A 27,247-nucleotide genomic window follows, 5' to 3' on the forward strand; every position below is an offset into this window, starting at 1 on the left:
CCAAATATGCCTGTGGAGCTGAGTGGCCAAGGGGGGTGCTCAGGAGGAACTGGAGAGCTGGGGGTGGAGGTGGGGGTGGGCACACAGGTGCAGAGCCACTCAGGGGCCACTGTCCCAACCTGGCCTCGAGGGCAGAAAGCCCTCCCATGGCATGTGCAAAGGCCCCAAGACTCCTGAGCAGGGGCTTGGCAGGAACCCCTAGTGCAACCCGAACGGCCAATGGGCACGGGGCTCACAGCGTGCTCCTGTCCCCCTGCCCCCTGCCTGGGCACGGGCAGGTGGGCTCCCTGCAGCAGCCTCCTGCCCTGTTTTCGTTGGCCTGGACTCACAGCCTGGCTCTGCCTGCCTGAGGAGCCTGTGGGTGGTGGGCGGGGCCCGGCTGTGGGCGGTGACAAGGGCTGGTCGGCGGCTGGGGGGCGGGGATGGCCTGGGGTTCCGGTGAGGACCGCAGCTCAGGAGCTGGGCCCCACACTGGCAGGCGTCGCAGGGCCAAAGGGTGCAGGTACGCCCCGTGGGGAGGGACAGGGCTTGGGACACGCTGACAGCTGTCTGGGACCGCCTTCTACCGAGGCCCGTAGAGTCTCCCTGGTGGGGGACCCAGCAGCAAGGGGTTGTGGGGGCAGGGGTACCTCGGCCCCACCCCTCCAGGGAGCCAGTCTGCTGCCCCATCCTTCTCCCCCTAGCAGCTGGCGGGGTGGGCTCCCCATGCTCCCCTCCTGTGGCAAAGCCCCCGTCTGCCTGCCACCCAGGCCCTGCCTTGCCCTGCGACCCCGGTCCATGGGGGGTGGGGGAGGGAGGCCAGGGTGCCGACTCAGGATGGGAGGGCGCTGGGGAGGCCAGGAGAGCTGGCTAAAGTGCTGAGGGAGGCGGGCCGGAGGGGCACTGCCAGCCCCCACCCCACCCCCAGCGCAGCGCCGGGGACAGCTGCACCAGCCCTGCGGGTGGTGGCACGTGGCAGCTTCCTGGGCCAGTGGAGCTGCCCGGGCACGTGCAGGGGGAGGAGGGAGGCTCCGGCTCCAGGGGCAGCCCCCGTGCTGCGTCCCTGCAGGGCTGCCCGGGCAGGGAGAGGCCTGCTGGAAAACTCTACCGCGTGCCTCCTCACCGTGCTGAATCCCCGCCGTTAGGATACGCTCCTTGGAGCTCCAGACACTTCTAAGGACGGAAGGTATGTGCAGACCCAGCAGATGGGTTGCATCAGGACCCCCGTGGCAAAGGCAGGCTGTGGGGCCCAAGAGGACCGGGGGTGGGGCTTCAGGTCCCATTCCTAGCCCTCCCTTTCCTCCCCTCCCTTCGAAGACCTTCTATCACAACCTCCTGCTCCCTCCTCTGCACCCCTCTCATCGCCCTGAGAGCTGGGGCCCCTCACCACCTCCACCGACTCAGGCAGCACCTACGGGCAAGCACATGGTGTGGGCAGAGGGTCAGGCCTCACCACCCCAGCGTCCTTCCCCCACCACCTCTGCACAGCCTGTGGACTGGGGAGGGGGAGGAGAGTGTGCAGGCTTTGGATTCACACAGACCTGGCCCGGGCCCCAGCGATGCCGCTTACTGGCTGTGTGACCTCAGTCACCGTCACAGTCTCTCTGGGCCTTGTTTACCCCCTGGGCAGCGTGGAGAGGTGTGTAGACCTTGGAGCATTTCCATGCTTGTTCAAGGAGAGCAGTGCAGGAGAGTAATTGGATTAAACAGCTGATGCCCAAGCTGCTGTGTCTGTGTGGCCACTGGGGCCTTGGCCCTTTACTCTCTCTGCAACCCAAGAATATGCACAGGAAGCCTCATCTACTTTTCCATGTTTGGGGGCACCAACCCAGGGAGACGTGGCCGGCACCTTCTCACCTGAGAATGGGGCCCCTGTTATGGTCTTCTCAGATTGTTCTGAGCCAGGGAGGTCTGGGAGGGCTTCCTGGAGGAGGAGGGATGTGAGGTGAGCCCTGAAGGCCAGCTGAGAACACGCTGAAGGGGCAGGAGGCAGGTAGGGAGGGGACCAGTTAAACCCACTTCCGAGCCCCTCCCCTGGAAGCGCTAGCCCTTTCTGCCTTGGGTCACCAAAGCCTGGGGTGGGATGGGGGGAAGGGTGATGAGGCAGAAGCACCTGCCCCAGGTTGAGAGGGCAGTGTCCTAGGAAGGTGTGCTGCGTCCAGCCTCGAGGGCTGGGTGTCCTGCCCCAGGCAGCCTTGTCTGCCACCCGGGGGCCACCTCCTCTCCCATCACCCCGTCCCCGCAGCCCCCACCCTATGCCATCCGGGGTCGCTGTCACAGCTTTCTGTGGTGTCTCTGCCTTCCGCATGCTCGGCCGCAGGTCACGGCACCAGGGGCTCTTCCCAGACACAGGCTGATGGGGGCGTGGGGCTGCTTGGGAAGTGTCCGGAGGTCTGACAGGGCCCTCCAGGCTGGGGGTCAGACCCCGCCTCTAGAGCACCCACCGGTCATATCTGCTCTCTGCATCCTCGAACTTCCTTGGGAGACCCTCATCTTTTTCATTTCCACCCCTCGCCCTGTGTGGTCAGGCCCTCTCCCCAGCTCCCTACCCTCCCTCGCCAGGCGCTCTCACTTTCCCCCGGAGCCACCCCTGCCCACCGTGACGACCCCTCTTCTGTGCCCCCCTGGTGTCCCTGACATCCCCCCTAGAGTGACTCACATTTGGTCACAGTGGCCATTCCCTGTCTCCTCCCAGGACTGGCAGAGGCCATCCTGCCCTCGCCATGGCCTGCCCTGGACCGGTCACAGAGCCTAACGTACTTAGGCCCTCAGCACCCACGTGCTGGACGAACAAGTGAACAAATGAATGAATGAGTGAATGAATGAATGAGTGAACAAGTGAGTGGACACGTGGGCGAATACCACGAGGATGGCAGGGGATGGGCATTGCCCTGGCGGAGACGGCAGGGAGCCCAGGACTCCCCTGGCACCAGGGCACATGTCTCCAGACCTGTCCCGCACCCCAGCCCTGACTCTCTCCCCAGCTCCTCGTGCTGTGGGCACCACATCCCCATGGCCTTGCTGAGCCGAGCCCTGCGCACGGCCATCGCCCGCCCTCGGCGCAGCCCCTGCCCGGACCTGCAGCTGCGCCCCTTAACTGGGGCGGCCGGCCCCACGGCTGAGAAGAGCGTGCCGTACCAGCGGACTCTGAAGGCGGCGCGGGACCCGGCGGCGGCCCACGGCCCAACCCGGCCCCTGCCCAGCACAGCCAGCGTGGTGGTCATCGGCGGGGGCAGCTTGGGCTGCCAGACCCTGTACCACCTGGCCAAGCTGGGCGTGGGCGGCGCCGTGCTACTGGAGCGGGAGCGGCTGACCTCGGGGACCACCTGGCACACGGCGGGTAGGGCCCGGGCCCGGGCAGCTGGGGAGGGCCCGGGCAGAGCAGGGGAAGCTTGGTCTACGGTGGCCACTCCTCAGCCTCTGAGAGGCAGCCGGGGTGGGGGTAGAAGAACCGCTGGTGGTCGGCCTCACGAAGGCAGGACGGGGGCCAGCACTTGCCCCCAGGTCTCCGAGGACCCCTGGTGGGAAGTGGGGAGCAGAACTGAGAACCCAGGCAGCGGCCCATTTGCTGAGCGAAAGTCCTTTCCCCTAGACGGGGCGGATGGATGGAGAGGGGCCCTCAGCGGGGAGGTAGAGAGATGTCCTCCAAGGCACCAGACACGCTTACACATCCCACCCTCCCTACTCACCAGCCAGCATGTATTAAACACCTACTGCATGCATCGTTTCCCGTAATGCCTATAACCAGTGGTGTGCCGGGACAGCAGTTCAGGCTGGGGCATGGGAGACTGTTTGGATCATTTGCCAATTTCCGTGGTGTCAACTCTCTGTTGATCCCTGGATGCGGATTTGGGGAGGGCTGCTCCCCCGAGCCGGGGCCAGCCAACACCCCACACCACTGCCTCTCACTTTCCCCCTTGCTGTCCCACTGCCCACCTCAGCTCAGCCTCTGCTCTGCATGTTACACCAGCAGCCCCCCTGGCCTCCCACTGTTTCTGGGCATCTAGAGGGTCCTGTCCCTTAGTTTTAACTATGGAACGAGGGTACCACGTCCACCACTCATGTATGAGACGATCCCCACAGCAGGTCCAGCCCAGGGCTTGGTTCCAGTAAGGGCTCGAGAAATGGAGCCTTTGATATTGTCCCTCTCCGAGCTGTCTCAGGCTTGGGGGTCTGCCCTGACACTACTGATAAATGCCAAGGAGCTCCCCGAGGCCTGCACAGAAAGAGCCGGGGACCTATCCCAGAGGGACAGCCTGTGGCCTCAGGGGACTGACCATCTGCCACGCTCCTGGCCAGGCCTGCTGTGGCAGCTGCGCCCCAGCGACGTGGAGGTGGAGCTGCTGGCGCACACGCGGCGCGTGGTTAGCCGCGACCTGGAGGAGGAGACCGGGCTGCACGCGGGCTGGATCCAGAACGGGGGTCTCTTCATCGCCTCCAACCGCCAGCGACTGGACGAGTACAAGAGGCTCATGACGGTGGGTGGTGGGTGGTTCTCCAGCAACTGCAGCCCCGCTGAGCATCTACCACACACCTGCTCAGGGCTCAGCGAGCGCCGCGGCTGTGCGGCTGGCCGAGGCCCACGGTCTCGGGGCGCTGGTTTCCCAGGGTGGGGGGGGGGGCCGGGAAGAGGCAGGGGCAGCCGGCTTTATCTGAATGGCCTGAGCCCTGACTTCCTAGGTCCCAGGCCCCGGCTTCTGGGGACAGGAGGTTGTCTCTCCCTCCCTTCCCCTCCCCTCCCCTCCCCTCATCAGCGCAGACACACCCCAGGAATCCCCCAGCCTGTTACAGAAGTGCCGAGTTGCCTTCAGTCTGCATTCCCAGTTCCTGGACATAGAATCTGATTGGCTCTGCTCATCTTGGGGTGGGCGGGCTCTATCCGATGGGCCAAGTCCGAGGACGCCGGATTGGCTGCCCTGGGACCAATCACATGCGACAGGGGCGTGGCCTACCAGAACCCTGGCGGCTCCTCCAGGGTGGAGGGAAACTGGCCTCTGCTGGCTTGACCTGGGAAGCCTGGCCCCACCCCGCACGTTAGACCCCTGTCGGTTATTTCATTTCTCACCTTTTAACACTCCTGTCCTGGGCGGGCGGGGCAACATGCCCAGGTCACGCACAGCTGAGCGTTCCCTGCTTTGCAGTGCTCCAGGAGGGCTAGGGGGGCCCGGGCCCCGGGTTGGAGCTGAGCCTTGGGGCTCAGAAGGGCAAGGCGAGGAGATGAAGGGGAGCCCACGTTGGGCTCCCCACGCCTTAGGGAACCTCCACCTGGGACCCCCCAGCTGGGCAAGTCCTATGGCGTGGAGTCCCACGTGCTGAGTCCGGCGGAGACCAAGGCCCTCTACCCGCTAATGAACGTGGACGATCTGTACGGGACCCTGTATGTGCCGCACGATGGGACCATGGACCCCGCCGGAACCTGCACCGCCCTCGCCAGGGCTGCCACCGCCAGGGGAGCCCAGGTACCAGCCCCCGGGGTCCCCAGGCCACAGGTGCCTTCTCTGCTGTCGTGTGACCAGTGTCTCAGACTGTCCGCGGACATCCCACCTCCCTGCCATCCGGGAGGGGGCTATGGGGGAGGGGGGCAGGCGGTCAGCTTCTCTCGCCCCCAGGTCATCGAGAACTGCCCGGTGACCGGCATCCGTGTGCGGACCGATGATTTTGGGGTGCGGCGGGTGGCAGCCGTGGAGACGGAGCACGGCTCCATCCAGACGCCCTGCGTGGTCAACTGTGCAGGTGGGAAGGCACAGCCCCTCCATGGCACCCTCCACGGCACCCTCCACGGGGCTCTGCTGGGCCAGGGTGGGGAGTGGCCAAGAGCGGCGTCACGGCCCGGGGAGAGGGGATGCCCCCAAGGCTGGCCGCCCTACCTGGGAAAGGGATTCTGTCCCCCGGTGCTGCGTGCTGACCGGTGCATATTCCGCCTGCAGGGGTGTGGGCCGGCGCCGTGGGGCACATGGCCGGAGTCAAGGTGCCACTGGTGGCCATGCACCATGCCTATGTCGTCACCGAACGCATCGAGGGCATCCAGGTGAGCAGAGGCCCCGGGAGCTTCCCACCGGGCTCTGAACCCTGTGGACCCATGTGGCCTCCTTACTGCCGCAGCCTCAGTCACTTCGACTGTGAAATGGGAGCATAATGCTGGATGCTTTGGGTGTCTGAGAATTTAAGACAAGGCTCCAGTGTGCCTGTGATGCTGGGACAAACCACAGTCCCAGCCTGTCCCGCGTGGTGCAGTCGGTCTGGCTGTCCATGGATTCTGTCCCCCGGGCATCTTGGGCTCCTTGAAGGTTTGCATGCTCCCCAGGGTGTCCTTGGTGCCTGTCTGGGGGGTGACTAAGTCCCTGTCCTCAGAGGCTCCCTGAGAACCCTGGATCAGCCTCGGTCCTGGGAGGCCAGCAGGCCTGGAGTGTACCTCCTCAGCCCTGGAGTTCTGTGCCCCCTGCCCTCTCTCCTCTCCACCCACTCTCGCTTCTTCTCTTCTATGGTGGTGGCAGGTAGGTTCTTTGTTATTGGCCATCTCTCTTTGTTTCCATCCATTCACTTCTCCCAATATCCATCCCCCACCCCTGGCCATTAGCCAACTATCCGTCTGTTCATTCCTCCCTTTTCAGCCCTCCAATTATTCCCCCTTCCCTCCCTCCAGCCAGCCTTCCCTACGTCTATTCCTCCTTCCATTTATCCCTAATCTTTCCATCCCTTCATCCCTCCTTCCATCCTTCCCTTGGCCCCTCTCTTCCTCCTGCCCTCCCCCTGCCATCTCCCTCTGCAGCTTCGCTCACAGCACTGTCTAAACCCAGGCATGAACCTGGCTCAGCTGAAGTTCTGGGGCAGCATCGGGGAGAGACAGTCTTAAACTGTCTATTGATGAACTGTTCCCAAGATCTTTGTAAGGTCCCCATTCGGCCTGCCTCTGCCAGCCCCTGGTGGCTCTCCTGCCCTGCCCCCTGCAGGAAACAGCTCACCTCCTTCCTTCCACCATCCCTTTATCCCAGCTTCCATCCATCCACCCCCACCGTCCATCCCTCTATCCATCTGTCCTTCCCTCCCTCCCTTCTTTCATCTAACCCTTCTTTCCCCATCCCTCCCTCAATCAAACATTGGTTGAGTGAGCTGGATTGCATGTGCAGGTCTAGAAACCAGAACTATAACTTAGGAAAATATCTCATTCTTGGAGGGTGCCTGCCACAGTCGAGTAAACCTGCAATTTCTGAACAGGCTGATAAGGGCTGTGATGGGAGAAGCACAAGGGCTGCGGGAACCTCCAGCCTGCGTGGGCCTGGGAAGGCTTCCTGGAGGAGGTGTTTCTGGATGAAGATCTGAAGGATGCGTAGGGTGGCCAGGAGACACAGCCAGGGGTGTCTGTGTGTGCAGTGTGTGCACTCAGGGTGTGCACAGAACACGGCGGATGGGCACCAGAGGCAGCTCAGAGCAAAGCGGCCAGAAGGAAAGGGAGCGGTCAGCTGAGACGAGTCCTTGGTTAGGGCCCCAGCAACATGGCTGTGGGATGCCTGGACCAGCCTTGCCGGACGCTTGGTCCCCATGTGACTGCCCATCTGGTCCCTGAGGGGAGCAGGAGCTGTGCCAGGCTGAGCCGCAGCGGGGACCGAGGTGGTGGTGTGCTGGGTGGGCGCCCAGGCCCTGGCCCGTCCCTGCCTGGGTCTCCCGGAGCAACACGTGTCGGCTTCGGTGCTGGGAATAAAGAACAGCCACACCGAGTTTGCCAGGGTTGATCCCAGGGTCTGGCCGGTGCCTGGGTGGCCTGGCCCGACGGAGAGCCCGTTCCCCCATTGGCCACCAGGGGTCGCCCGCCGGCTGCCGTGGGCTCCAGGCGGGCTGGTGCCGGGGTGTGAAGTCCAAGGTCAGATCTGAAGCGAGGAGGCTGGGGTTGTGGTTTCCAGGGCCAGCCGCCCCCCCTCCCCCCGCCCCCGACGCTGCTGGCAGCTCGAGGCTCCGTCTCCTGGAGCACAGGGAGGAGCCTCCAGCCCCAGAGCCCCAAGAACCCTTGTGGGGCTGGGGGCAGGCTCCTCACCGCCACCCCCACCTCCACGTCTCAGTTGTGTGGGGTCTCTGCGGCCCTGGCCCTTCCTGAGTCTGCCCTGGGGCCGCCAGCACGACCTGGGATGAGAGCCTGGCCTCTGAACCCCCTGCCCGACCGCCGTGGTCTGGTCCCAGTGCGGGCTGCAGAATAAGCTCCCTTCCTGCCAAGGAGACCCTGCAGCCAGCGGGCCTGGGGGCTGTGTGGGAAGCTCTATGCCTGGGCCTGTGCCGGGTGCTTGCCTGCCTGCCCACCGCCGTCAGCACGTCTGCTTGGGAAGTGCCCCAGGGTTTGGCAGCCTGTGCTGGCAGGCGCGCTGGTGGGCTGGTAGGCTCTGTACGGGGCTGTCCATCCACCCCCTGTCTGGGCTGTCTGGGCTGTCTGGGCTGGCAGGTGAGGGCTCAAGATGGGAACCAGGGTGGACCGTGCTGCCCCCGGGACTCCCAGCTCCGAGGACTGTCAGCCATCCCAGGCCCGGGTCCCAGCCCAAGCTCCCCACCAGGGCCCTTTGTATACTTGGGCTCATCCCTTCCTCTCTCTTTGCCCCAGCATCCCTTCAAAGTGGGGTGGGCTCGGGTGCCCTCTGATGGACTTGCCTTCTGCTTGTCGTGAGGAGGGAACGAGCGGCCGCGCCCTGGGTGCTGCATGCTGGGGGAGAGCCCCGGCTCCGGTCCCACCTGTCTCGTTTCCCAGGCTGGGCAGCCCAGTTGACCTTGAAGCCTCACTCTCCTTCCCTGCAGAGTGGGTGATGCATGCCTCCCGTCCAGGGCTGTGCCGAAGAGGAACAGAGTGATGCAGCGTGAGAGCTGGACACGGTCCCTGGTGCACGGGGGGCACTTAGTATGGGGTAGCCGTGTTGCAGTGATATGGACAGCAGGGTGTGGAGTGGTGCAGCCAGCGGGGGTGGGGGTCCCGAAGGGAGAGATTGTGGAGCAACCAGGGAGGCTTCCCAGAGGAAGGGGCAGACGGAATTTGGACAGGGGGAGAAGGAGAGGCAGACAGATGAGAACGGGCTGAGGTTAGAGCTGGGGACAGCGGTGGGAGCCGGGCACAGCGGGGCAGCCAGGGCAGTGGGCGTCCTGCATGGAGAGGACGCAGCAGGCTAATGAGGCCAGGGAAAGTGGGGGTCTGGTCCTGCTAGGGTGGAAGTCTGGTTCTCCCCTGGCCACCTTTAGAGGAGCGCTGGGGCTGGTTTGCTTGTTTTGTTTTTAGAGTAGCAGTGATAGTAGAGGTGAAGACATTCGTATTATTATTTCAACACAACTGTTGTTTAAAAACTTTATAACAACAATCCCTCAATGCCAGGTATTATCACTCGGATTCTACAGAACAGCAATAAAACTATGTTTTTTCGGAAGCCCCTGGCTAGGAGGCTGGGGTAGGACTTAACTCCTTTCAATCACATGTTAAAGTTTTCAGAGCAAAAGTCATGTGCTTCTTTTGTTATATTTATTCCTAAGTATTTTGTTATTTGTTGAGGTGGCTGTAAATGGAATTGTCTTCCTAATTTCATTTCCAGAATGGGCTTTGCTGGTGTATAGCACTACAATTGTGTTTTATATATTGATCTCGTATCTTGCAACCTTGCTAAACTCACTTATTAGCTCTAATAGTTTTGGGGTATGTTCCTTAGGATTTTCTCCATACGAGAGCATGTCCTCTGTAAATGGAGACAGTTTTACTTCTTCCTCTCCTGCCTTGCTGCTTTTTGCGGTTTTCTGTTGCCTGCTTGCTCGGCTTCAGCAACGATGAGCTGAAGTGGCAGGAGCGGCCATCCAGCCGTCCATGCTTCCCTCTTGCTCCTTTACTGTGATTTTACGGGACGTGGGGAAGGAGGGGCTTGAATGGGGTGGTGACCCGGAGGTCCCTCTGTCCTAAAGGGCCTGTGGGGGGCCGTGCCCCTAGGGTCCGTCGGGGACCACGGCAGGGGCAGGGAGCCAGGCTGACCGCGAGCTGTCTGCCTTTCAGAACATGCCCAACGTCCGGGACCACGATGCCTCGGTCTACCTCCGCCTCCAGGGGGACGCCCTGTCCGTGGGTGGCTACGAGTGCAACCCCATCTTCTGGGACGAGGTGAGCAGCCGGGGGTCCCCGTGTGGGCTTCAGCACTAGTGTCCAGGGGGGCTCCCCCCAGGGAGGGTATGGGAGGGGTGAAGGCTGCGAACCAGCCGGGAGGAGCCTTTTCCCGGGACCCCCGCCCCTTTGGGAGCCCCTCATTCCCCCAGTCTGAGAAGTGGCAGGTGGAGGTCCCTGCCCCACCCCTGAAGAACACAGCACTTGGGCAGAGCCAGAACTGGGCAGGTGAAGGGCTTTGCCCGGAAGCGCCACAGCTAGAGGCTGCACAACGTTGGGAGATGGAAACACGGAGGTCCTTCGCCTGGTGGCAAACGGCACCAGCCCCCTCCCACCCCAGTGCAGCCATAGCGGCCTCCCCTAGGACGGGGCCTTCCTGGGTTGCTGGGGTGACTGCAGGCCCAGCAGCCCCCATGGCCTCTTGAGCATGCGTGGGCCACCCTGTCCAACTTTTCTGCAAATTGAAGGACAAAATGGCTACTGTGGGCCAGATACTGACTTGCTTAATAGAGAAAGGGAGAGGGAATAAGATAGAAGTCCCTGACCCAAGGTGCCTATATTTTAGTGGGAAGACATACAGGAAGCAAATGAACAAATAAATAACGTAATTTTGGGCCATGATCCATGCACTGGATAGAGTGAGCAGGTTCGGGGTAAACCTCGAGATGGAGGGAGGGGGTCTACTTTAGAGTGGACAGTCAGGACAGTCTTCCCTTGGGACGTGGCATGTGGGCCAAGACCTGCGTAAGTTCAGGAAGAGGGAAGGGTCTGAGGTCAGATAAGATTGTCCTTCACAAGGAACCATTCGGTGTGGTCAGTGGTGGAGGTGGGCAGGGGCCAGGAGCTTTGTGGACCATGGTGAGACCTCGGAGGAAGGATTTTATTCCATGTGTCATGGGGAGCCATGGAAGGCTTGAGAGTGAGGGAGGACGATGGAGTGAAGGAAGGCTGAGGAAGCCGGGCACAATCCAGGATGGTGTGGGATTGGGGGGGCCTGGGCCACGGTGGCAGCAAGGAGGGGGTGTTATACTCAGGCTGGGAGGCAGGCAGGGAGGAGAGACAGAGGGGTCCTGGGGGTGAGCCCACAGCCCCCCACCTCATCCAGGCAGAGTGGAGTTCGGCCGGCCCTGCTGGCTCTGCTCAGCTCACACCCTGCTCCTAGGAGGCTGGACGCTTGGTCCCAGGGAGGCACACCTTGTCCAGGGCCCCAGACCCATCCCCCGCCTGTCCCTGCAGGTGTCGGACAAGTTTGCCTTCGGCCTCTTCGACCTGGACTGGGACGTGTTCACCCAGCACATCGAAGGGGCCATCAACCGCGTCCCTGTGTTGGAGAAGACAGGGGTCAAGTCCACGGTCTGTGGCCCAGGTGGGTGAGGGGCCCTGAAGCTGGGGAGTGGGAAGTGGGGGGCTCACTGCTGTTGACAGCAGCACCCTTTCTGAGTGCTCCCTGGGCCACGCCTGGCCTCCCCCATGCTCTCATCACCCATTGCTTTAGTCCTTTCTATGAGGACAGGTGCCAGGGCTTTGAGAGGCAGCTGTTTGCCTGGGGGTGCATGTTCCCTGCCGTGGGAGCTCCTCTTCCAGACCTGGCAGTGGACCCAGGACGTGGCCTTGGCACCTGTCCAGTGGGGACATGAAGGAATGGAAGGGCTGAGCCTCACCCAGCTGTAAGCCCCGGCCGAGGCCAGCCCCAGCCCCTCCTGTCCTGGGCAGCACCAGCCAGCACCCCAGACCATCAGCCTTGCCCTCTGCCCTCAGCCCTGGTAGTTGGTGCCAAGGGAAGGGCGGCTCCGACCTGGAGAGCTTAAGTGTTAGACTGAGACCACCAGCTGGTCTCGCAGGAACATGGGTGTCCCCACACACCCTGCCAGGGGAGCACACAGTGCAATGGGGAGCAGTGAATGCAAAGCTCCACACCTGGGGCCCTGGGGCAGAAGAGGGTACCTGGGGCAGAGACTCTGACTGAGCTGGGTCTCGGAGGCCGGGTGCAGTCGGAGAAGGGTCTGGAATAACTTTCCAGGCCCAGGGGCAGCTGGGAGCAGAGTGTGACATGAGCAGGCATAGCACTGGCTCCATTCATTTGGTGCCGGGTGCTGGGGGTGATGGCAGCAGCCTGTAGGGGGCTGGCGGTGGGAGCCTGAGGGGAGGGGGCAGCAGATGGGTGAGGCACCTGCCAGGGCTGGTGGGAGCCAGGGCCCCTGGGTGGCAGGGCCTTGGAAGCCGCCTTGTGCCTTCTGTGCATCGGGCCTGGGCACAGGAGGCTCCATCCCATGGCGAGCAGCACAGGGGTGAGGCCTGAGGTGCTGGAGGTGGTGGGGCTCGAGTTGGCCACAGGGCAGGGTGACACTGGGTGAGCCAGTCCTCCATTCCCGGAACCAGAGCTAGAGAGGGGTCCGTCCAGGGCGTGAGCAGTGACCCAGCACCTCCAGCTTTCGCCCATCGGCTGGCTCATGCCTTTACAATGTTGGCTGGGCAAGAGCTCCCGGCCCAGCCCCCATTCAGGGCAAGGACATCCAGGAAAATTCATCAACTCCAGCACAGTGGGGTGGATGGTCTCACAGGGAAGGAAAGCGGGGTGAGGGTGGGTGGGGGGTGGAGTCCAGCTGCAAAGGTGCAGAGAGGCTGCACAGAGGAGAGACAGCCAAGCCGCTGGGCCGCGGGCCGTGTCTTGGCAGGGACAGCAGTATGAGTGCTTGTGTGCCAGCCAGGGACAGGTGACTCCGCTCTAGCAGAATCACACAGGCGCACAAAGCCTCTTTGATCTCAACAAATACAAGAAAGGCTTTTTACATTTCGGCCATGCAGAGAGAGGCTTGATGGATACAGAGTTTCCCAGCTGAGGGGAGTGGGGGTCAGCTCGGCTGGGCAGAGCAGCCTCTGCTGGCAAGTCCGTCCGTCCTTGGCACCCACTTGGGAGGGCCGAGTCAAATGAGAAGCCACCACATGCCAGGTGCCCAGCAGGGGCCAAGATCCTGCAAAATGCAGGATTATCGTGAGCAGGAGGGGACAGAGAGGCCGGGGAGGTACAGGGTCGCCTCAGGGCCAGCCCAGGAGAGGAGAAAGTCCCTGCTGCCACCAGGAGCGCAGCCTTTTCTGAGAGGGTGCAGGAGCCGCCCCTGCCCTCTGTGTCCATCACAGCCACGGGCCATGGCGGCTCCCGGCAGAGAAGGTGGAGATAAATCCCCGGGTGGCCACAGCCTGCAGACCGGGCCCGAGCCCCGCCTGCCAAACCCCACCCCCGCTGCTACCCGGGCTGTGTGGGATGTACAGCGAGACTCACGAGTTCCAAAGGAATTCCAGGGCAGGGCAACCCCAGGAGGCGCTTTCGTTTTAATTAGACCGTGGAGTCCTTGCTTCTGTGAAGCCCCATTTCGAGATAGTCGTGCCCGTGGGGATATCTGCTTTAGGTTTGCCAGCCGTGACACGAGGCTGTGGGTGGGAAATGAGCATCTCCCCTTGCCCTGGAAAAGCCCCGACAATGCGGGAGTCTGCTGAGGATGGGCAGGCCAAGGAGGCGGGTGGGAGAGGCGAGCCCGGCGCCCGCATGCTGCTCACCGTCACTTTTTAAGCAGCCAGGAGATCCCTGTTCCCTGCACGTCCCCTCCTGCTTGTTCCTCAGTTCCCTGGCAGCTGCCATACCAGATCCCAGTGCCTGCCCATGCAAAAGAAAAAAAAAATTCCCCTTGGGAGGTCACTCAGAGCTTCCTTCTTCTTCGGGCCTGGAGATATTCCCAGCGCTCCCACACTGCTCCCCGAGCACCGAGGAGCGTGGCCCCAGACCCACCTCTTGTGGCCATCCTCACCATCGCTTCTTTTCCCTGAGCTGCCCCATCTCCAGCCCAGATGCCCGCTCTGGCCTTCAGCCTTGTCCCTGGCAGCCTCCACACCATAGCCGTGGCATGTGTCCTCAAGCTTCAGCAGGTGTCTCCTTACCTCAGCCTCTGAGGCCCTCCTTCTTAGGCCTTTGCACCCACTGTGGTAATGCTTTCCCCCTACATTCTCCCATGGCTGGCTGCTTCCTTCAGCTCAGGGGCTGGCCCTCAGAGGGTCAGCACTGACCACCCCCTCAGCAGCCGGCTCCTTAGTCACTCTCGACTGCTTTATTCATTTTATTTTCTTTATCGGAAATTCTCCTCTTTATTTCTTTGTTTTTATTCCATCTCCCTTGCTCTCCTGTAAACTCCAAGGGGTGGTATTTGTTGGCTTCACAGCTGCCTCCCCTGGGCCCAGCCCGTACCGGGGGCTAACTCATACCCTGTGAAGAGAGCCCTACCACCCCATTTTACAGATGAGCAAAGTGTGGCTCAGAGAGGTGAAGTGACTTGTCCAAGGTCACACAGCTAGGGAGGAGTAAGGGCAGGACTTGAACCCAGGACTGTGACTGCACAACAGTGTCCAGGCTGTTTACAGTTATTCCCGAGGGCCGATGTCCCACCTTATCTGGTGGTGGCCCAGTGCATGAGGGAAGCAAACAGTGATAGAAGGCTTATTCCCTCTCCCAAAGCACTTAGAATCACTCATTCATTCAACAAACAAGCATCAGGCACCTACTTTTCACTGGGACCTGGGACCTGTGCTTGGCCTGGGACATGGTGAATGAATGAACCTGGTCTCTGCTCTCGAGACACTCACAGTCCTGGGGACCAGAAGGATGGGCGCCCAGCAGTGACACAGCAGGACAATGGCCAGGAAGAGGCTCCTTGTTAGAAGGAGAACAGGAACACCCAGAGGGCAAACCTGGACCTGCAAGGTCAGACCTGGTCAGGCCTTGGAGGCTGGTTCTCGGGGCAAATGCTGAGGACTCCAGGGGGGCTGCCTGGAGGAAGTGGCAGCTGAGCAAGCCTTAAAAAGGCAGGAGGCTCTGGATGGGGGTGGCCCCTGCAGACCTCTGTCCTGGTTACTGCCCTCTTGGGTGGGTCCAGCCCAGCAGCAGCTTCAGGCCTTCCCCCCATTTCAGAATCCTTCACACCTGACCACAAACCCCTGATGGGGGAGGCTCCTGAGCTCCGTGGATTCTTCCTCGGCTGCGGCTTCAACAGTGCAGGTGAGTGCAGGGGGCAGCCCATCCCAGCACCCAGGCACAAGCCCAGCCCAGTCAGTGCCCATGCCCACCCACGGGGCCAATGGGGCCATCTCCAGGTCTCGGAGCCCCCACGCGGGTGGCAGGGCTCTGAAGGGGGTGCAGAGAGGAGAGGTGGGCAGGCTGGCAGGGCAGAGATGGAGCCCGCTGGGAGGTGGGCAGTGCCTCAGGGGTGAGATCCAGGGTTTGGAGGGTGTGGGGATACTGCCCATGGAGATGGGAGGGGCATGGAATGGGCGGTGGACCCTAGGGACAGCCTGGAGACCCACTGCTGCACCCCTGCCAGGAATGATGCTGGGTGGTGGCTGTGGACAGGAGCTGGCCCACTGGATTGTCCACGGGCGCCCGGAGAAGGACATGTACGGCTATGACATCAGGCAAGTGCGTGCCAGGGTCCTGCTCTCCCCTCCCATGACCAGGGGCAGCCAGGCCGGGATCAAGCGAGGTGGGGTGCTCTGAGGGGTGACAGCATTGAGGAAGGAGCTTTCCCTGAAATCCAGGCAGTCTCCTGGAAGAGGCAGCAGTGAGGGGAGGAAAGGAGGGAGGCTGCCGGTGGTGTAGTGGGTTGCTGTCAAGGGCAGCTCCGTGGCCCTTTCCGTTCCTTGGACCTCTTGTCCTGAAACCTCACAGTTTTCAAGTGAGCAGCAGGATCTTGTCATCCCACTCTACAGATGGGGAAACCGAGGTCTGTGGATCAGGAGGGGCCATGCAAGGTGCCGAGAGAGCAGGACTGAGCAGATGATCTCTGTTAGTGCGTGCAGAAGTTGGGAATGCGGGCTTGCAGCCAGACAGCCCTGAGCAGGGGCTGCAGTTCCATCGTCCACTAACGGTGTGACCCAGTGCTGAGCTGTAAGCACACCCGGGTCACGGGGCTAGTCGCATCTGGTGCCACGGAGCTTCGAGCTCTGTTCAGGACCAGTGAGCGCGTTCCTGTAGATGAAACGCTCAGCCTCGGGCCTGGCACACAGAAACATGAATTATACGACAGTCAAGCATCCCTGGAGCGGGGAGGCGTGCCGGCCGTCTGAGTGCCTCCTGCAAGTGGGGTTGTCTCTGAGGGGCCCAGGGAGTGACCCAAGCACCCCCAGGCATGGAGGAGGACCCTCCGCTTTCCTCCAGCCAAGGGCAGGTCTCAGGCCTCCACAGATCCCCGAGGAGCCAAGCACTTTTCTGTCTCAGAGCCACCTACATGCTGTTCCCCATGTGGAATGCTGTTCCCGACCTCTCCACCGGGCTAATTCCTGCTTACCTTTTAGGTCATAGCTCAAACATCCCCCCTCAGAGAGACCTTCCCTGGTGCTCGGATCTTTCTCAGTTTCCTTGGAAAAGCACAACTCTCCACCCTGCCCTCAAATCCCCAAACCCAAAGTCGGCTTATATGTGGGTGGGGAGGGCTCCTGGGAGCAGAAGGACTGTGCCCGCCGCAGTTCTGCACCAAATAAGCTGGCTGCATGCCCCCAAGTAAGTCCGTTCTTATACTTAGGCCTCAGTTTCCCCATTTGTAAAATGTCCACATAGGGGAGGGTAACAGAATCTCAAAGAGGCCCTGTGGCAATGGCAGAATCTTTTCAGTAGACTGCCAGTCCTCGTGAGTCGAGTCACAGAAAGAAATGTGCCACACCACAAGCCAAGCCAGGTGGGGAGCTACGGCCACAGACTGGGAAGCCCTGTGTGGGGCATGGCATCAGCACGTGGGAGGATGCTGAGAGGGCCACCCAGAGGACAAAGGAGCCCCTCCCAGCCCTGTCCCTCCCCAACCCAGACTTTCGGGTAGAGGTGGGTTGAAAGCTGTGATAGCACAAAGAAACATCTCTGTGCAGAACTGCAGAACCCCGCCTGCCCCCTCTGAAACAGGGAGACATCCACGCATATGTGGCTGGGGGCCAGGGCATGGGGCCATCCCGTCCCTGTGTGTGGGGCTGGGGTTCCCGCGTCCCATGCCAGGGAGGCGGGTCGGCACCCGGCCCGGAGCCTAGAGGGAGGCCCGCTTAGCTCCTGCTGCTTGCTCCCGATCCTGGCAGGCGGCCCTGCTGGGAAGACCCCGGCTGCTCACTAGGAACAAAGCGGGGGGTGGGTAGAAGGGGTGCTGGTTCAGCTCAGCGTGGCCCCCACTCCCCAACTTGGGGGGTAATGTCTGGTCCCCATGGAGACAGACACTGGGCCCCGTCCCCCGCCGACCCACCGCCCCCCTCTCTGTGGCGCCTGGCACAGCGCCGGCTGCTCAGAGGCCGTCTGGGGCTGCGCCTACGTGCTCTCCCGAGAGAGGAGTGTTCCAGGAGTGATAAGGCTGCCAGGGGCTTTGGGGACGGACCTGTCCAATCCACTCCCGCGCCAAGCAGTGAACGGGGGTGCTGGGGGGTGGGTGTGACTGGCCTGAAGTCAACTGACACGAGATAGAGGGCCAGGCCCGGGGCAGGGACCCCTCATCCCCACCGCCTGGGGGTCCTGTCCTCGCTGCCCTGCCTCTCTTGGGGCTAAAAGTCTCAGCTCTGGAATCAGGCCTGTGGCACCCCAGCCCCCCGGTGCAGCCCCCTGTGCCTCAGCAAACTTGACTGTAAAGTAGAGGGCAAAGCTGTCCTCCTGAGCTGCTGGGAGGGCCATGGAAAGAGAAGCTGGCATGATGTGAGCTACAGGCTGGGGAGGCCCTGGGGCTGCCCACGAGGCCCCCCACCCATTGGGGATGGGTCTGAAGCTCCCTCCATCTGCCCCCTTCCTTTGGGACGTTGGCGGCAGCATTTTGTGGCATGGGGTATTGAAGGCTGATTTGTCGCTGGGAGGCTGGCAGCTCCCACCCAGCCTGGGGCCCCCGGGGTATGGGGAGGGAGCCCCTAACAGCCCCAGCCCATTGGGTCAGTTTGGGGGATGTACTCCAGCCCACCCACCCTCCTGCACCCAGAAACCTGCCAAGCTGCCAGCCACGGCCACTCAGCGGTCACTAGCGTGGGGCTTCCAAGGCCCCTCCAGGCCTCCTGAGTTGGACACCCACTGCCATCTGTGTCCACAGCCTCCCAGGTCTGAGACAAGACCCGGACCTGCAGGAGGGAGCTGGCAGAGAAAAGAGGCGTGGGGGCAAAGCCCCAGAGAGGCAGAGAGAGGGACCGTGCCCCAACGTAGCTGCCCTCTGTCCAGGGTGCCCCCAGCTTGTCACCTTGTCCATCAACCTCAGAGTCAAAGCAGGACCGTGCCCATGCCCATCCCTGACCTTACAGACAGGGACGTGGCCATACCCTCAAGTCCAGGCTGGTGCTAGGAGCAGGCTGGTCAGCAGGGTAAGGCTTTTGGAGCGGCCGGCACAGCCTCTCGTGGCGGGGGGTGTGGAGCGGGGAGGCACCCCTTTTGGGGTCCGTTCCAGCCCCACCGCGGTTAGCTGGGCGCTTCTCTGAGCCGCAGTGGACCCACTTATGAAACGGGAACGGTGATCTGACCTCTTGGAGTGGACCTGAGGCTCACCTTTGCACGGCCAGCGCTGTCATTCTCAGCAAAAACCCTGGGGTCAGGTCAGAAGAGGAGAAGCTGCTCCTTATTTCAGCCAAGTGGGCAGCTGGGTCTTGGCGCTCCCAGCCCACCTTTCACAAATTTGCTGCAGCCAGATCCCTCTCTGGGCAGAGGGACCCCTTCCCCAGCTGTGTAGATGTGAGAGACGAAGGGCATGTTGTCCCAGTGTGGAGGGCAGGCTGGGTGGAGCTCTGCCCCTGCCCTTTCTCCCTCCCCGGCACCCAGGAGGCCCGGGGAAGGCGGCAGGCTCCGCTCTAGTTCTGCAGCCCCCAGGAGCCTCACTTGCGGAGTGGCTGGGAGGGCCATTGTGCTGTGTCCCGAAAGGGCCACATCTCCTCCTGGCACCTGGACGTGCCTTCTGGCTTCTCCCTCCCACCGCGGCACCCCCCCAAGCCTGCCTGGCACTCCCAAACCCTGCCCCCTGCACCCCTGTTCTACTGCCCAGCGTGCACTACATGGCCAGATCTGGGACCCCTCCCTGGATCCCTTCCAGACCCCACATCCAATGCTTCGCTCCTTCTCGTGCAGCTGCCCTCCTGGCCTGGCACTGCCATGGCCTCTGGGCAACCTTGGACACATGCCGTGACACCTCCGAGCCTCGGTTTCCCCTCCTGGGAAGTGAGCCAAACCTTGGGCCCAGCTTACACTGCTGCTGTGGGGACCGACGGAGACGGGGGCTGGCAGGTGGCCCTGGGGTCTGGCTCCCTGAACCCATGTCAGGAGCACGGCCCATGCCTGTGGCTGTGGTTGTCTGGGCTGGAGAGGCAGCCAGATGGGCTCCAGCAGTCTCCCTGGGGACAGAAACGCCGAGGAGCAGGGAGTGGCGAGGGGTGGGCCTTGGAGGACAGGGGAGGCCGGATGCGCTGGGGGCTGGGAGGGAGGCTAGTGCATAGGAGGGGCTGCAGGCCTCACTCCCCGTGCCCCTGAAGGGCCCCAAGGCTGCTGACTCCTGCCAGCAGCTGCAGCTGGTGAGGTGCCCAGACGAATGGACAAGCTGTTGGGTGGCAGCAGCTGCTCAGCCCCAGCTGCCTGCTCTTACCTGGGGCTGGAGGCGGGGTCCGGGCAATGGCTGCTCAGCCCCAGCTAGCCTGCACCCACCTGGGGCTAGAAGCGAGGGCCGGGCAGTGAGGCTGGGGTCTCTGGGCCCAGGGTGGCTGCAGATCCCCTTGGCCCAGCCAGAAACAGTGTAGAGCCCACAGCAGGGAGCTGGATACCACCAGTGGGTCTCGGCCCTGCAGCTGTCCAGGCCACACCATCCCAGCTCCCAGGGGCCCTGGGATGCAGGCTGAGGAGGTGGGGGCTGGATCCTGTCCTGCTCCCTGGGCCCCCCTGGCCTGACCTGGAGATGAGGCCCAGCTTCAAAATCACACACCCCTGCAGGACTGGCTGGAGAGGTGCTGGCCAGAGAGAGGGGCTCCTGTGCCGACCCCAAACTGCAAAGACCCTCAACCTTGACGTCGACTTCCGCCAGGTCCCTGACTCCTGAGCACTTTCCCCCTCTCCGCTCTGGCCTGGGGATAGGGGGTGGGGTGCCGGAGGGGCCGGGACACCATATGCCAGGGCCTGGCCAGCAGAGGGCAGTGTAGGGAGCACCCACGGCCAGAGACTGGAGTCGGCCAGGCCTGGCTCCTTGGCCCTGCAGTGTCCACGCATTGCTCCCGGCAGCCATGGCGGGGTGGGGGGGGGGGCAGGTGTGGGGGGACCTAAGCCCGCCTGAGGCCCGAGCACGGATGGACTGGTGGGGGCCCAAAGCGTCCGGCTTGGGGGTGGGTCCTTGCCGGCCCTTCCCCGGGGCCGTGACTGGGGCCTCTGTCTGCGGCAGGCGCTTCCCTCGCTCCCTCACCGACCACGGCCGCTGGGTCCGCGAGCGCAGCCACGAGGCTTACGCCAAGAACTACTCCGTGGTCTTCCCCCACGACGAGCCACTGGCCGGACGCAACATGCGCAGGGACCCCCTGCACGAGGTACCGCCTGCCGGACTGGGCCGCATCGCCGCTGAGGTGGGCGGGGTGACAGAAACGTGGGTCCTTCTCCAGCCATGGGCCCGGGGAGCTGAGGAGATGCTCATTCACTCCCCAGGTATTTACTGAGCTCCAGTGATGCACAGTGCTCAGAGGATGGGGACGTGTTGGCGAATAAAATAGAAATGATTCCCGCCAAAGGGCTTATGTCTAGTGAAGACAGAGAATGCACGAGAATACACACATGCAAACCTCTCTCTGCTGCCGAGAGAAGTGCCAGAGAGGTAGAGGTTCTGGGTAGCAGGTGCAGTCAGGAGCATGTTCCTGCCTGGACAGCCTGCCTAGAGGACCTTTCTCATCTGTGAGCTTTTACTCGTACAGTGAAACCCACTGTCAAGTGCCCTTCTCCACGGCCTGCCCTTGCACACCTCCTAAGGCCCCCCAGATGGCCCAGGTGCTCCTTCCCTGTGCTCCCATCCCCTGCCCTTCCCTCCGTTTCGCCTCTGTTGTCTCATGCTGGATGCTTTGCTTACTTGTGAGTGCGTCAGAGGCTGTTATGGTTCCTGAGCATATAGTAGAGAGTCCAACCCTTAGGTGCTCAGGGAGCATTTGTGGAATGGATGGGTGGAGGCGGAGGCAGGTGGACAGGCTGCGGGAAGCAGGGAGCATTCAAGCTGGAGAATGGGTCTCCCTCCTCTGGGAACTGGTGCCCTAAGACATCAGTGACCAGAAGGCTGGCTCCAAGTCTTCCCTTCAGCTCCAGCCTCTGACCACTGGCCCAGCTGGGTGGTCCAGGTCTGTTTCAGACCTCAGCATCTCCCCAAAGGGGTGTCTCTGATCACCCCTTGCCAGCCTGGACAGCGGGGCAGCCTCCCTGCACACTGTAATTGCTCAGCTTCGAAGTGGAGTGAGATGGGCTCAAACACATCCCTCAGTAAGAGCCACTGCTTTTCCCAGACAAGCCTGGAAAGGGCTGAAGCTCTCCTCTCCTGCAGAGAGTCTTAATTCCCGCCACCCCTCCTCTTCCTCTTTAGCATCCTTCTTGCCACACTTAGCAGCCTCCTCAAGTCTGTCTGCTGTGGTTTTCTTCTTTAAATAGAAGAGCCTGCCATCCTTTTTGTGGGATCCTAAGACACATTTTTCCATTCCTAGGAAAAGCCATGTGTCCACTGACTGCTGTATCTCTGTCCTCCACTGGGTGGGAGGGGGTTTGTCGTCACCCCCTCACTGTCATCCTCTCTGAGTCTCCAGCCCCGAGACAGGACATGTCCCGGCATTCCTCATTGGTGCTGTGACCATTCAGTGGGTTGAGGGGGTCCCATGTACAACCCAGGAGCTGGCTGCCACGCATCCCCATCCAGGCAGCACCCACTGATCGCGGCACTCTCAGGTGGACCCCACACAGCTTCTGGGCCTCTCTCGGCCCTGGACTCTGGGTTCCCTGGGCACAGGGCACTGCCAAACCTCAGATGGGCAGGAGCTCTTGGTGGGAGGCAGAGAGGGTGCTGAGTGCGAGCACCTCTTTGGCTGCCCGTTCCCTTGGGTACCCCATGGAGGATTTGGTCAGGATGCCCTAGAGTCGTTCTCTGCTCTCCCTGGGGTGGGGTGGAGGGCGCTGGACCAGGGCAGCTGCCTGGCCGGGTGTGAACGACGGTGCTTCTCCTCCTGCCCAGGAGCTCCTCAGACAAGGATGTGTGTTCCAGGAGCGCCACGGCTGGGAGCGGCCGGGATGGTTCAACCTCCACGGCCCAGCCCCGGTGAGTTGGACCACCGTGTCCAGCAGCCACACGGATGGGTCTGCAAGGGACGGGTGGCAGGCTGGCTCCACGCAGCGGCAAAGGAGGGGCTGCCCGCCGGAATCACTGCCAAGAGGCCCTGCCCCCTGCCTTGACACTCCCTCGCCCACCTCCCCCGTGTCTTCCCCCCACCTGCCTGAGCCGGCAGCATCTTCCTGCCATCACCTGGGGCCAGGCTTAGAGTGGGTTGGTCATCTGTGCTCCAGCTCTGCTGTGGGGCGATCAGCGCCTGCTTCAGAGCTGCCTCCACCAGGCAGCACCCAGCACCCGGGGCCACAAGGCCTTCGGTCCCCGGTGGGCGGGTGCCAAGGGGAAGAGCGGGCTGAGCGCTCAGAGGCACCCTGCATAGAGGAGGAGAGCCCAGAGCTCCCCTGCTTGCAGAGATTGGAGCATTTTCTCATATTTTTGGTCTTATATTTTCAGCAACAGCAACTGTGAGTATGAAGTAGGGTCAGATTTAGCAGAATGTTATGCATTCAGCATCCTGGCCTATAAGATGAGATTTCACAGTGGCCGGCCACTGGGACCCTCGTGGAAGTCCCCAGGGATCCAGGACCCCTGAGAGAAGAATGGCAGCTGAGGTCGTTGGAAGCAGGGGATGCTAAATTTATCCCAGCTTGAGGGGTGGCATTGGATCCCGATTTTTTGCAAAAGAAAACCCCTCTCCCTTGCTATATTTTACCAATCCCTTTCCAACTCAACCCGTGTTCCATCTCCATAGCAACCCATCCTTCCTGCCAGGCCCCCTGCCTTGGAGGGAGGGGCAGGGGCTGAAGCCCACCTGTGAGTCTCGGCTCCTGGTGGCTGCTGTGCATCTCGCGTCTTGTCAGTCACCTCCTTTCTCACGCTGGCCTGTCCCCCTGGAACCCTCGCCTCTCTCAGGGTCCACATCAGGGTCACTGAGGGTCAGTGGAGAGGCAGAGCCCACACATCACCTGAGGGAGCCGAGGGGCGGGCTCGCTGAGAGCCGGGGCACAGCCCATCCCTGCCAGGCTAGAGGTGCAGAGAAGAGCCACGGCAGGGGCTGGGGCACAGGGGACAGGGAGAGAGGATCGGCTGGGGGGGGCACAGGGGACAGGGAGAGAGGATCGGCTGGGGGGCACAGGGGACAGGGAGAGAGGATCGGCTCGGGGGGCACAGGGGACGGGGGAGAGGATCGGCTGGGGGGGCACAGGGGACAGGAGGAGAGGATCGGCTGGGGGGGCACAGAGGACAGGGGGAGAGGATCGGCTGAGGGGGCACAGAGGACAGGGAGAGAGGATCGGCTGAGGGGGCACAGAGGACAGGGGGAGAGGATCGGCTGAGGGGGCACAGAGGACAGGGAGAGAGGATCGGCTGGGGGGGCACAGGGGACAGGGGGAGAGAGGATCGGCTGGGGGGGACACAGGGAGAGAGGATCGGCTGGGGGGGGCACAGGGGACAGGGGGAGAGGATCGGCTGGGGGGGCACAGAGGACAGGGGGAGAGGATCGGCTGGGGGGGCACAGGGGACAGGGAGAGAGGATCGGCTGGGGGGGCACAGGGGACAGGGAGAGAGGATTGGCTGGGGGGGGCACAGAGGACAGGGGGAGAGGATCGGCTGGGGGGGCACAGAGGACAGGGGGAGAGGATCGGCTGAGGGGGCACAGGGGACAGGGAGAGAGGATCGGCTGGGGGGGCACAGGGGACAGGGGGAGAGAGGATCGGCTGGGGGGGCACAGGGGACAGGGAGAGAGGATCGGCTGGGGGGGACACAGGGGACAGGGGGAGAGAGGATCGGCTGGGGGGGGCACAGGGGACAGGGAGAGAGGATCGGCTGGGGGGGCACAGGGAGAGAGGATTGGCTGGGGGGGCACAGGGGACAGGGAGAGAGGATCGGCTGGGGGGGCACAAGGGACAGGGAGAGAGGATCGGCTGGGTGGGCACAGGGGACAGGGAGAGAGGATCGGCTGGGGGGGCACAGGGGACAGGGAGAGAGGATCGGCTGGGGGGGCACAGAGGACAGGGGGAGAGGATCGGCTGGGGGGGACACAGGGAGAGAGGATCGGCTGGGGGGGCACAGGGGACGGGGAGAGGATCGGCTGGGGGGGCACAGGGGACAGGGAGCGAGGATCGGCTGGGGGGGCACAGGGGACAGGGGGAGAGGATCGGCTGGGGGGGCACAGAGGACAGGGGGAGAGGATCGGCTGGGGGGGACACAGGGAGAGAGGATCGGCTGGGGGGGCACAGGGGACGGGGAGAGGATCGGCTGGGGGGGCACAGGGGACAGGGAGCGAGGATCGGCTGGGGGGGCACAGGGGACAGGGGGAGAGGATCGGCTGGGGGGGCACAGAGGACGGGGGAGAGGATCGGCTGGGGGGGGCACAGGGGACAGGGAGAGAGGATCGGCTGGGGGGGCACAGGGGATTGGAGAGAGGATTGGCTGGGGGGGCACAGGGAACTGAAGAGGAGAGAATCCCTCTGGCCCTTGTGTGGTTCCCTGCAGGGCCTCACGAGCTGGCTCTGGCCCCAGAAGCTTCCGTCCTCTGGAATCCGTGGTCATGCAGAGCGGGTGGAAGTGGAGGCTGGGAGTGCCTCTCCATCCTGAGATGGGCAGTCCTTGCACACTCACCTCCCTTGGAGTCCCCGTGGTTGGGTGAAGGGACTCCCCTGAACCCCCAACAGTCTGATGGATAGTCCAGAGGATGCCCCCTCCTTGGATGCCAGGGCTTGAGCTTGGGCCCTGGAGGGCAGAGAGGTCTGGACTCAGAGTGACCTCACGCTCGGATCTCATCTGTGAAAGAGGGTGGCAGAGAAGGCGGGACTCGGGCCGGGCGGCCAGGGGAGCAGTGGCTTGTCCCACTTTTCTGCTGGTGCAAGCAGCTGGGAAGGGGCTCTGTCAGCAAGAGCAGAGGCTAAGGGTCACTGAGGGAGGCCGAGTGGAGTGGCCATTAAGATCCAGCTTCCAAAGCATGCCCTCAGGGTTCCTGCCAGCTGTGACCACAGCCTCAGTTTCCCCACATGCAGAAGGACCTGCCTTTGTAGGACGTGAGGCTCCAAGGGACTCGGGCACGGGAACACTCTGAGCAGGCTTGGCCACAGTCACCATGGCAACAGCACCTGGCCGCCATCCCACCCCTGACGGCTTCACCCTTTTCTTCAGTGAGGGGTCCCTGCCTCTATCCCACCCTATGAAGGTCCACGTAACTTCAGCCCCAACTTCCCCCTCCAATATGCCCAGCCTCCTCTCCCCACTCCAGGCTCAGCCAGGTCAGCCTGCGTCCCCCCCTTCAGCACCCACCGCCTGGTGGGCAGGTGCCGTTTGTGTAGCTGTGTCCTCTGCCTGCCTCCTCAACACAGCCAGGCCACTGGGCCGGAGGTTCCCTGACGGCAGGACGGTCTGTCATTTCTCTGTCTCTTCAGGACCCAGTTCAGTGCTTGCCAAGCAGCAGGGGCCAAAACATGGGTGTGGATAAAAGGAAGGAGGGAGGAAGGGAAGGGAAGGAGGGAAGAGGGGAAGGGAAGGAGGGATGAGGGAAGGGAGGAGGGGGAGAAAGAAGGAAGGGAAGGAGGGAGGAGGGGGAAAGGAGGGAGGAGGGAAGGGAAGAAGGGAAGAGGTGGGGAGAGAAGGAAGGAGGGAGGCAGGGAGGGAAGGGCAGGAAAGTGGGCTGGAAGGGAAGAGGAAGAGAGAAGGGGAGAGAGGAGCGAGGGAGAGTGCAGGGAGGAGGGAGAGGGGAGGAGCAGCCACAGCGGGTCCTCTCCCCCCAGGTCCTGGACTACGACTACTATGGGGCCTATGGCCGGGAGGAGCACCAGGACTACACCTACCGACAGCTGCTGGCAGCTGAGTACACCTTCTCCTTCCCGCCCCATCACGACGTGGTGAGTCCAGGCACACAGGTGCTCCCTTCGGGCTCGGGCAGCCCCTTACCTGCTATGTGCAGACTCAGGCTGGAGGTGGGATGGTGGCGTTTTCCTCCCCTGGCTGTCAGGGAATGGCTGGGGGCGACCCCTTCCTGCTTGAGGCTACGGTGGGGGCAGGAGGCCAGGGGGGCACCTTGAGCCACCAGTCCCCTCCTGCATTCCCAGAGTTGTCCCAAGACCCCCAGGCCGCGTTGTGTGTTGGCGCTCTCCCTCCCAGGGAGCAGCACAGGGGGCTCGGGCCGTTCCTGCAAGGTAGATGGGGCACAGGTCATTTGAGGGAGAACCTCTGTGGTGGCCTGTGAGGTAGGCCTCCAGAGAACGCTGCCTGTGCCCCTTTGTGTGTCACCACACCATCGCCCTCCCTGCCGCGGGAGCAGAACCCAGGGGCGGCCCGGCTCGTCGTCGTTTTCGAACAGAGGGCCCCGCATTTTCATTGTGCACGAGGGTCTGGCCCTGTCCCGCAAGTCCCAGGGGGCAGGAGCCGTTTCCTCCCCAGGCTTGGTGTAGGACAAAGCATTTGTGTGGGGCATTGGAGGAGGGGCCTCCGCAGCGCCTTTACGAGCTCGCGCACGGCAGGGCCCGCCCGACGCCTCCCACGCCCCACGGATGCCGCTGCCGAGAGGGGCTGGGGCGCAGTCTGGCACCTCCTGGAGCCCAGCTCTCGCGCACGGGGAGCTCGGAGGAGATGCCAGGTTGGCTTGACGCCTTCCTCCTTGTCCAAAAGCCGAGAGCTAGCAGCGCAGGCTCTGCGCTGGCGCCTTCCCCAGCCGGGAGGAAGGCGCGGGTGCGCACGGGGAGTTGGCTGGGGGTTGGGTCTGCAGACCCCGCAGCCCGAACAGTGCCCCCAATCCCCCCACCCCCCGCTCCGGACATGTAGGGGAGTTGGGTACGGACTGGGAGGTCCGGAGGAAGGCTGAGCCGGGCGGCCCCAGGGGTGCGCAGGGAAT

At 62.9% G+C, this 27,247-nt stretch overlaps 1 protein-coding gene across 6 annotated transcripts in view; it reads left to right on the forward strand.

Moving 5' to 3' along the window:
* The first annotated feature begins 417 nt into the window (after window positions 1-417).
* Window positions 418-27,247, forward strand: part of SARDH (sarcosine dehydrogenase) — a 63,516-nt gene continuing 36,686 nt past the window's right edge. For all 6 annotated transcript variants that reach the window (XM_077149056.1, XM_077149058.1, XM_077149057.1 and 3 more), the window contains exons 1-14: window positions 418-502; window positions 1,049-1,165; window positions 2,964-3,319; window positions 4,279-4,457; window positions 5,259-5,438; window positions 5,589-5,712; window positions 5,907-6,007; window positions 9,983-10,087; window positions 11,324-11,453; window positions 15,045-15,131; window positions 15,454-15,544; window positions 20,485-20,626; window positions 22,297-22,380; window positions 26,145-26,258. In XM_077149056.1, the coding sequence (XP_077005171.1) occupies window positions 2,992-3,319; window positions 4,279-4,457; window positions 5,259-5,438; window positions 5,589-5,712; window positions 5,907-6,007; window positions 9,983-10,087; window positions 11,324-11,453; window positions 15,045-15,131; window positions 15,454-15,544; window positions 20,485-20,626; window positions 22,297-22,380; window positions 26,145-26,258 (1,665 nt within the window). In that variant the 5' untranslated portion in view covers window positions 418-502; window positions 1,049-1,165; window positions 2,964-2,991. The remainder of the gene's footprint in view (window positions 503-1,048; window positions 1,166-2,963; window positions 3,320-4,278; window positions 4,458-5,258; window positions 5,439-5,588; window positions 5,713-5,906; window positions 6,008-9,982; window positions 10,088-11,323; window positions 11,454-15,044; window positions 15,132-15,453; window positions 15,545-20,484; window positions 20,627-22,296; window positions 22,381-26,144; window positions 26,259-27,247) is intronic.

Source organism: Tamandua tetradactyla, chromosome 2, assembly GCF_023851605.1.
Source record: "Tamandua tetradactyla isolate mTamTet1 chromosome 2, mTamTet1.pri, whole genome shotgun sequence".
Classification (NCBI taxonomy): Eukaryota; Metazoa; Chordata; class Mammalia; order Pilosa; family Myrmecophagidae; genus Tamandua; species Tamandua tetradactyla.